We start from the raw sequence: 10328 nt of genomic DNA, 5'->3' as shown, positions 1-10328 counted from the left end.
AAATAAGTGCCATGAGAGAAACTAAGGCACCGGTGGTTACTAAGCCGGCTAAAGCTTTTTTGGCTCTGAATCTGAAAGAGGACCCTGAATTCAAGACGAAAGTCCAGGAGATGAAGAAGCGACACAAAAAGGTTGGTTTGCCCAAATTGCACTGGACTGAAATCCACATCATGCACGTGGGCCCAAGTTCTCAAGCTGGCTAGAGTCTTAATACCCAAAACCTATACATTTTATTCTAAACATATAGATGTGTTCGTTTATCTAATCACATTGTTTCTGCAAGGGGTGTGCTATAGCCACATTGTCCTGGTAGGTAGCAAGGTAGCTAACACCACCCAAAATTCAACCCAGAAGCGCAACATCGCGAGACTTCCGGGGACGCTTGCGAAGCTGACCAAATCAATTTTTATTGGTCACATACAAGTGTTTAGCAGATGCTATTGCAGGTGTAGCGAAATTCTTGTGTTTCTAGCTCCAACAGTGCAGTAATATTTAACAAGTTATATCAAACAATTTCACAACAATACAAATATTTTAAAGTGAAGGAATGAAATTAAAAATATATAAATATTTGGATGAGCAATGTCAGAGCGGCGTAGACTTAAGATACAGTATAACGTAAACTCACATAAACTCGTACATCGCCATGGTCCGTACAATTGCCCTTATTTTAGCGCCCCAAAAACGTAATAATTCCAGATGAACTGTGATGTCAATACCATTGTAAAACACAATTTCTCCCCTTTCCAACAGAATCAATTGCATGACCAAAACACTACCCGTTTCTGCATAATTCAAGCAGGCAATGAGCAGGCAAAATTGCTTATCGCCACTAAAATGTAAATAAAACTTTTCTCCAATACTATAGAGCCATTATCATGTCGATCAACGCTTGAATAAAAACCTAGTTCACAACCCCGATTTTGAAGTCAACACAGTCGCTACAGTCCCATTAGTTTTCTTTGTAGCCTCGTTTGAATGTTGCAGTTGCGCACATTTGTACGGAATGGGGTGAGTTTACGTTATACGTTATACATATGAGTTGAGTAATGCAAAATATGTTAACAGTGACTACTGTTCCATTATTAAAGTGGCCAGTGATTTCAAGTCTATAGGTCAGCAGCCCCTAATGTCCTAATGATGGCTATTTAACAGTCTGATGGCCTTGAGATAGAGGTTGTTTTTCAGTCTCTCGGTCCCAGGTCAGATACACCTGTTCTGACCTCGACTTCTGGATGATAGCGGGGTGAACAGGCAGTGGCTCGGGTGGTTATTGTCCTTGATGATCTTTTTGGCCTTCCTGGCCAGTGTATGGGGTTTGAGATGTCAATGAGAGAAGTAAACCATTATTCCTTAGCTGATCATTTTCTTAATCTAAAGGCACAACCTAAATACGAGACAATGTCTGAAGTAGTTGAACATGTTATAACACCAATCTCGTGAAAGTGACTAACTGACACATTTGAGTTTTCCTCAAAAACAACTTTATATAAGGAGTGCCTTGGAGTTGACGTAGTTTGGCGTGAGGCGACTATTAGACCCAATGACGTGATTCTGCACATTTGCTTATCTAGCCAATGTCGCCATGACATCGCCTACAAACCTGATCAGGGATTTCTATAGGAGAAGTAGTTTTAGCACATCTTCACACTGTACTGTCTTTGGTTCACGCTTCGTGGGGTCGCCAGAATACAGATGTTTCAGGGATACAGTATTTTCAACCTAACTTCCGTTTCCCCTAAAAAATGGTTGTAGAGACTCCGCCCATACGTCCTTTTATGCCTGCTACGTTAGGTTACCCAACATTTGAGTGACAGCATTTATTTGACTTAAAAGTTAGTAGTTAGTTAGTTAGCTAACTACTAGCCAGCAGATCCGACCCACATGCTTACAACTTCACTAAGATCGGATAGCATTCCTGTGTATTCATGGTTTGCATGTTTCGTTACAATATTGTATTGAACATCCTCGACTGAGCATTCTACACAATGCATTGTCAATGAGCACTGATGAAGATTTAATCAAAAGTGCATTACAGTTGCTTGGAAATACAATGACATTAAGAGGGAGGCATAACTAGTAGGAAAACCTTTTGTCATCATTTTGATCTCGCTCAATTTACTTTAGATGCAGTATAACATTAGCTAGCTAGCTAAGATCGAGGGCTTGCTACCTGATTATTAGCTAGCTAACGTTAGCATAGTGTAATTTAGACTAAACAGTAGTTAGCCTCTGTCCAGAATAACTGGGTTTATCACCACTTTAGGGCACCACTATGGCACCGCTGGTAAAGGGTGGCTTGAGAGCATTCTTAACAATGGTATGACGCAACGGAGATGCAACCAAAGGATATTCATCCGTAAGTCTATTGATGCAGCCATGCATCAATCTAATTAACATGATTTAAAAAATAGCCCTCAAAATCCGTCAATTTAAGATAATGTTTTTTTTTGCATGAGCTGCGTCTCAATCCACTGCATCCACCTATATCCACCTAATATGTTTTGCTCTACAACCCCGACAGGTTTCACAGGACTCGTCTGATAGTAACCTATACAAATGAATGTACGTATGTGGGTAGTTTTGTGCGACCCCTGCTGGAGAGTGAACTTTGGGTGATTTTTGCTAGCTAGCAAGGCAAGTTAGCTAGCTACCAGGCCTTAGCTACTGTTCGTTAGCTAGCAGGCTAATGCGGCTATAGCACATCCCTTGTGGAAACAATGTGGTTGGTTAAACTATAAAATGTATTGTATGAAAATGACAGTATACTTAAACTAGCAGTTGTTTAATTTATTCGGTGTAACAGTAAATGTTAATGATAATGGGACAATTCGGAGTACAACAAATTTCTCATCCCTGGATTGAGGTACGTTTTCTGAGCCATATCTCATGCTGGTTCCGCCCTGGTGCAGCTGTAAGCAAGTGAGATCTGCTGGCTAGCCAACTACATTTTACACAATGTTCTGTCTTACTCACATTTTCCTCTTTCTTTACAGGGACAACAAACAAGTCCAAGAGGGATTTATGTTGGCCATCTTCCCACTGGGTTGTTTGAGCCTCAGCTCAAATCCTACATTGAACAGTTTGGAAATGTTGTCAGGTTACAACAGGCCAGGAGTAAAACGGTAAAAAAAAACTTGGGAACTATTATCTTGAAAATGTGGAATGTGTTGTGTGATGCACAGGTGTGAAGAATGGTACCGTCTGAAAATGACCTCAGATGTAACAGTTGTTTGTGGTGAGATAACTGTGCCGACAGTATTGTGGTACATTAAGCTTATTGCCTGCTTTGTATAGCAGTGTGATTAAACCCATGTCCCAACATTACAGCCCTTGACTCATGGAAACAGCCATGCACCAATCAGATTTAGATACCATTGTTAGAGTTCATATTGGGAGGTGATACAGGCTAAATTATTTGACCTTATACCACAGCGTTGTTGAATACTCGTTTCTGATTGGCTAGAAGGGCATTTTAGAATTAGCGTTTAACCCAGATATTGGGACAGTTGGATGTCCTGATTACTGAAAGATCAATGGATTTTTTTTAAGGCTGGTGATGATTTTTGGGGATCAAAGAGGCCGATGGACAATATATCACTATCATTGAATTGGAAAAATTGACCAAATTTCCCAGACAGCCATGTATGCATTATTGCATCTGTTTTAAAATCAAAGAAATGTGACTTAGATTAGTAAAAAACAAACAACATAACATAATGGTAATAATTTTATTTGAATGGTAAATCTCTTAATAAACTGGGTAAATTAAGATGGCATAGACCTCCTCACAATACAGGTGAATGCATATTCAATAGGAATGTGTGCATTTGAGTTATTGATCTTGTTTTGGCTGATCAGTGGAGTCTATGGTGCTACAGATGGCAATCTGTTTGCCTTCAATTTGGGACTTCTAGTAGCCTACTGATGAACAACATTTGCAAATAAGCATCAGCATTAACTCCGCTCCCTTTCACGTCTCCCTCACGCTAATTTCACTTGCTGCTGCTACGATGAGAACTAACTCAATGGCGATGACGTTTGTTACCAAGCCATAAATGTGCATAATTTCTAACAAGGAGAGCGAAAGTAGGAAAAATGTGAATCTACAATGCATGTTCTGTCTGAATGACTCTTTTGTCCATAGTTTGAGAAGTTAGAACGCACACTGCTCTAGAGCTTTCTTGGTCCATAAACATGCAGGAATATTCTTAGGTAGCTAAACCTATTGGCAACCTTTTATTTACTTCTTTCCCTATTACAACAATCATCTAATCCGTCTATCAACTACATTTACGGATACGCTTGTGGCTTGTCAGATCAGCACACCAGTAAAGAGCAAGTCAGATGACTCGTTGCTGAAAATGGTGCATGTTCAAAACCATAACCAGCTAACATTAGCGCCTATCTGATATCTTAGAACCTTGCTTATCTAGCCAGTTAGCTAACATCACAATTTGTTAGCTATTTGACCCGTTAGTGTAAACTTTTATCTTCTTAGCGAGCTTGCTTATTGCATACGTGTCTGGGCACATTGACACGAGCCTTCTTATTAGTGAATTAAACTAAACTAATATTTGAAACAGGAGTTTGATTAGTCAATTAATGTGTCAATACTGCACTTTCACCTGTTTGAGAATGAGCTAGCTTGCTGCTGCTGATTGTTCAAGCTAGACATTCCTGGGCATTTTGCAGTGCTCGTGTCTCAGGTAGTGAATGGTGGCTGGCATAGCAACAGCTTTGGTATGTAGAGGGATGATCAGCAAAACTGATAGACTAGAAAAGGCCAATATCGGCCCTTCTCTAACTGATTTGTTTTTGAAGAGACTATTGTTGCATCATCTTCTGATGACCTAACGTGATGAGTGTTGAACATATTCAAGCCTCTGTCTGGACAATTGTTCCTTTATGATCTAGTCAGGTCATTACATTGGTGTCAGAAGTAAAAACGTTGATACAAGTTAGCCAGCTAGCTAGCTGACTTATGTGGCTAGCTACCGTAGGTGAGAACGGGGTTGAAAATGCGTCGAGGAATCCGAAAGTGAAGGTGGAGGTAGGGGACGATTATGGCCAAGGAGGTGCGTGTGAATGGACGTCGGGGGTTCTGTCTGAGGAGATCGCCAGAGGCGTCGGAGCGCAGAGGCCGCTTGAGGGAGGACGTTAGAGCGATGGCGGCTGAAGCAGGCATGAGTGCTTCGTCGACTGTATTTCGCGCGGATTCTGGTGGGCGGACCGAGAGTGGCGACGTCGACGCGGGCGTGACGAGGAATCTGGGGCTCAGGATGTAAACAAACATGGCGGCGCCCAGTTCCCGGCTGCGTCCGTATCTGTTAAGACCCCGAAGTATTCCGGTAAGGCGGATTGGGAAGCTTTTCATGCTCAGTTTGAACTGTTAGCTCATTTTAGGGGTGGTCGGATGAAGAAAGGGCACTGCAGTTGGCTTTATGCCTCACGGATGAAGCTCTGGCCTGTTTGATATTGATTAGCCCCGAGGACAGGCATGATTATGGTGCTTTAGTGGGAGCACTGAGGAGACGCTATGGACAGTGTGTACAGCCCGGGCTACTGCGCTCCGAACTGAGTAATAGACGCAGGCAGCCTGGAGAGCCTCTACGGGTGCTAGCTAATGACATTGAGAGCCTCTCTCGGCGGGCATATGCTCACATGCCCCCTCCGTGCAGAGCGAGCTAGCACGGGACCAGTTCATGCAGGCGCTCTCCCTACGGAGCTGCGCATACAGACCCAGCTGGCTCATCCTGAGTCATTGCAGACAGCCTTGGAGATGGCTTTGGAGAGGGAGCTGGTGTGGGCTGGGGCTTCAGCTGGGGCTTTGGTGGGGGTGCAGGGAGACACACCCTCTGTGCGAGCTGGGGGCAGAGCAGCCCGGGCCGAAAAGCCTGCTTGGGTGGCCGAAATGACAAAACTCATTCGGGCTGTGTCGCTACAGGCGGCACGAAACACAAGCCCTGGTCCCAGGGTCTGCTGGGGTTGTGGCCAGCCAGGCCATCTGCGCCGAGATTGCCCCATGTCCCCCAGAGCTCAGGGAAACGGCTCGGGAATCCGCATAGACCGGGTAGTGCGGACCCTGGCTCTATCCCAACCATCATCTTCAGGAGGAGCCCACCTGCAGACGGGAAGCAAGGGGCTCCACTTCCCCCAGAAAGCAGACGGGGCAAGCGGATGGAGCCTGTTGTTGTGGTGGGCCGGACCTGTGTTGGGGACTTTTGTCATGTCCCTGTCACTGTGGGGGTGCCCTGCTCCGCCCTGGTGGACACTGGGTCCACAGTAACCCTGGTGAGGCCAGATATTGTGCCAGGTTGGACTCAGTGTGAGCCTACAACTGTGCAGCTCCGCACAGTCACAGGTGAGCTGGCACCCATGAAAGGGAAGGGAATAATGACTCTGACAGTAGGGGGCAGGACTGTGCGTCATCCTGTGTGGGTGGCGGCTGTGCAGGACCCTTGTATCCTGGGGTTGGACTTTCTTAGGAGCACAGGCTGCCAGTTAGACCTAAATAGGGGCACACTGAGCTTCCAGGGAGGGGACGGAAGTCACCATGGCCCCCTAATGTCACATTCACTCAACCCAACAAACCCTTTACTCCAACAGTTAAAGCAGCAGAGACTCATGGCTGCGCCCCTCCCCCACAGCTGTGTGTGACTTTTCCCCAGTCCCCCTGTCACCTACGGCGGTGTGTTACATTCCCCAGCTACCTCCATGACACAGCCCTCTGTGAGCCCGGGCCGCAACCCCCCAGCCCAGCTACCCCAGATGGGAGAGGAGAGGACACTGTCTGCAGTGAGGGAGATATGGGGGAGGAACTGTGTTGGTCTTGACCCCGAGCAGCAGGAACGGTTGTGGCAGTTGCTGTTTGAATTCAGAGACAGTTTTGCGTTGAGTGAGGGAGAGGTGGGTCAGACTCATCTGGTGCAGCATGAGATCGACACAGGTGATGCTCGACCCATCAAGATGCGTCCCCGCCGTATCCGCTGGCACGCCAGGAGGCGGCAGACAAGGCTGTGTTGGAGATGCAGCGGGCAGACTTCATTGAGCCCTCAGACAGCCCCTGGGCGGCGCCAGTCGTCATGGTTCCGAAGAAGGGGGCAAGCTGAGGTTCTGTGCGGACTACAGGCGGCTGAATGAGGTAACCAGGAAGGACTCATACCCCATACCACGTATCGATGAGTCGCTGGACCTGGTTAGGGGTCCTCCTGGTTCTCCTCACTAGACCTCCGAAGTGGCTACTGGCAGGTGCCCCTCTCCCCAGAGGCCAGAGCCAAAACTCGTTCTCCACTAACAGAGGACACTGGCAGTTCAAGGTCCTGTGCTTTGGCCTGTGCAACGCTCCAGCTACTTTTGAGCGTTTGATGGACAGGGTGCTGGATGGCATCCCCCGACAGCAGTGTCTGGTATACCTCGATGACATCCTGGCCCATGGCAGCTCCTTCCAGTCAGCCCTGGAGGCGCTCGGCGTGTGCTGGAGAGGGTGGCTGCCGCAGGTCTGGCTCCACCGAAGTGCCACTTCATGAGGAGAGAGGTGTCCTTCTTGGGCCACCGAGTGGGGAAGGAGGGGATCAGCACCATGGAGGACAAGGTAGGGGCTGTCAGAGACTGGCCCACCCCCACCCGACCAGCGTCAGCTGAAGAGCTTCCTGGGCCTGGCCTCGTACTACAGGAGGTTTGTACGGGGCTTCTCCAACGTTGCTGCTCACTGAACCGCCTGCTGCCGAAGGACAAGGCTTTCACTTGGACAGTGGAGTGTGAGGAGGCGTTCAACACCCTCAAACGTGCACTGATCGAGGCCCCGTGCTCGCCCCCCTGACCTCACCTTGCCCTTTATCCTGGACACAGACTGCGAGGCAATGTGGGCATGGGTGGGGTGCTGGCCCAGGTGGGGCCAGAGGAAAGTGAGTGGCGTACTTCAGCAAAACATTTGACAAACATGAGCGCCGCTACTGTGTCACCCGGCGGGAGCTCTTGGCTGTTGTGGCTTCCGTCAAACACTTCAAGTACTACCTGGGTGGTCTGCCCTTTACTGTAAGGACTGACCACTCTGCTCTCCAGTGGCTCATGTCTTTCAGAGAGCCAGAGGGCAGGTGCACGCTGGTTGGAGGAGCTTCAGCCGTATGACTTCACGGTGGTGCACAGGGCAGGGGCACGCCACTCCAACGCCGACGCCATGTCCCGTCGGCCCTGTACTGCAGACGGCTGCCGCCACTGTGAGACGGAGAGAGGGACGGGAGAGAGCTGCGGGCAGAGGAGGTGTCTGTGCCACAGTGTGTCGGGCGGCGGGCCTGTCTGCTGCGAGCTGCAGACTGTCGGCGTGGCTGAATGGGCGGCAGCAGCAGGGACGGGACACAGACCTACAGCCAGTGCTACAGTGGGTAGAGGTGCAGGTGAGGCCACCATGGGAAGAGGTGACAGCGCTCTCACTCGCGACCAAAGGGTTGTGGTCGAAGTTTGAGAGACTGCGGCTGGCTGATGGCGTGCTACAGCGGGCATGGAAGGAGTCAGCTACGGGGAGGAGAGGTGGCAGGTGGTGGTCCCAAAAGCATTGCGGAGGCTGTGCTCAGAGTACTCATGGGGGTGGGGACTGGACACTTTGGGGTCACAAAAACACTGCGCCGTCTCCGTCAGGGCTTCTACTGGGGGCAGCACAAGAGGGATGTGGAGGACTTTTGTCGCCGCTGTGACAACTGCACAGCGAAAAGGGCCCCCAGGCCGCTCTCATGCTCAGCTCCAACAGTTCCCAGTGGGGGCTCCCATGGAGAGGGTGGGAGTGGATGTAGTTGGGCCGTTCCCCACCACAGACAGTGGAAACCGCTGGGTGCTCACGGCCATGGACTATTTCACAAAATGGCCGGGCCTATGCTCTGCCTGACCAGGAGGCAGAGACCATCGTCGGCGCCCTGACAGCGGGGATGTTCAGCAGGTTTGGAGCTGCAGAGTCCATCCACAGCGACCAAGGCAGAAACTTTGAGTCCGTGTGTTCGCCACCATGTGTGAGGCTGGGTATGCACAAGACCCGCACTACTCCTCTCCATCCTCAAAGTGATGGCCTTGTGGAGCGCTTCAACAAAGCGCTTGGACAGCAGCTGGCCATCGTCTCTTCCAAACACCAGCGTGACTGGGACAAGCACCTGCCTATGGTCCTCATGGCATGCCGCTCCGCTGTCCAAGACTCCACCTCCTGCACGCCTGCCCTCCTCATGCTGGGGAGAGATCCGCACCCTGCGGAGATGGCGTTTGGTCGGCCCTGGATAGCCCTCATGTTCCTCCGGGGCCGGAGTATGCCCGGAGACTCCAGGACCGCCTGGAGACAGCCCACACCTTCGCCAGAGAGCAGCTGGTGAATGCAGGTGTGAGGCAGAAAAGGAACTATGACGTGCACACCCGGGAAGGCACTTTGTGGCTGGGGAGCTGGTCTGGGTCTGCAGCCCCTAAGGAAAAGAGGCAGATGCCCCAAGTTGGACAGTCACTGGGTGGGACCCTGCAGTGTCCTGGAGAGGGTAGGGGAGGTTGTGTACCGGGTGCAGCTTCCTCCCAGGGGAGAAAGGTGGCACTGCGGGACAGGTTAGCCCCATACAGAGGGCCTCTTTTTCCCCAAACCCCAGGAACCCCACAATTCCCCTCTCTGGCAATGACATTCTCCAGGCACCCACCCTCAGGTGCCGCAGACAAGGCTCCAGACAGCCCACTCCCCCTGTTTCCCCCTGTGTCACCGCGTGGTTCCCCAGAGCCACGGACTGTATTACCCGTTCCCGCTTCCTTGTCCCCCATGTCCCTGCCTTCATCCCCTGGTTCCCAGGGGGCACTCTGCGACCATCACGGCCACGCAGGCAAGGGAGACCTCCGGGTCGCTTCAGAGACTTGTTTGTTCCCTCGGGGACGAGGGACTTTGTGGTGGGGGGGCTGTGTGGCGACCCCTTTGACAGCTGTGTGTTATACCCAGGCTAGGATGTGGTTGTGTTGTACTGACCAGTACCCGGTGTTCGCGGGGTCCGACATGTCAGTCAACCTGCTATCTGCCAATCACGGGAATGCCTGGAATGTTCTGATGCCGGGCATCCTGGTGGTTGGCGGAGTGGTGGAGGGGGGTTGGGCAGGGGGGTGAGCATTGGAAGTTAAGACCAGGTTCAGCCTTTATTCTCTCTCTCTTACGTCTGGGCTTCCCAAGAGAAGGTCACGGTTGGCTTATGGGTTATCTGTTATCTTTTGGCGTGTGCTACGGCCCAAACAGTAGCCTGTGTAAGTTGGTTTAATAAACCGTCAATTCGCAAACTCAAGCCTCTGTCTGGACAATTGTTCCTTTATGATCTAGTCAGGTC

At 50.0% G+C, this 10328-nt stretch overlaps 1 protein-coding gene and 1 non-coding gene across 3 annotated transcripts in view; both read left to right on the top strand.

The window, feature by feature from the left end:
• Positions 1-11: 11 nt before the first annotated feature.
• LOC135519303 (MKI67 FHA domain-interacting nucleolar phosphoprotein-like) overlaps positions 12-10328 on the top strand; it is a 13698-nt gene continuing 3381 nt past the window's right edge. For both annotated transcript variants that reach the window (XM_064944467.1, XM_064944466.1), the window contains exons 1-2: positions 12-131; positions 2997-3125. In XM_064944467.1, coding sequence (XP_064800539.1) covers positions 12-131; positions 2997-3125 — 249 coding nt within the window. The remainder of the gene's footprint in view (positions 132-2996; positions 3126-10328) is intronic.
• LOC135521444 (small nucleolar RNA ACA64) lies at positions 3200-3327 on the top strand. The gene has a single exon (XR_010452578.1). It is a non-coding gene; the product is annotated as a small nucleolar RNA ACA64 (small nucleolar RNA).

Source organism: Oncorhynchus masou, chromosome 29 (genome assembly GCF_036934945.1).
Source record: "Oncorhynchus masou masou isolate Uvic2021 chromosome 29, UVic_Omas_1.1, whole genome shotgun sequence".
Classification (NCBI taxonomy): domain Eukaryota; kingdom Metazoa; phylum Chordata; class Actinopteri; order Salmoniformes; family Salmonidae; genus Oncorhynchus; species Oncorhynchus masou.
The sequence above is the reverse complement of the archived record's forward strand: the minus strand, read 5'-3'. Positions and strand labels throughout refer to the sequence as shown.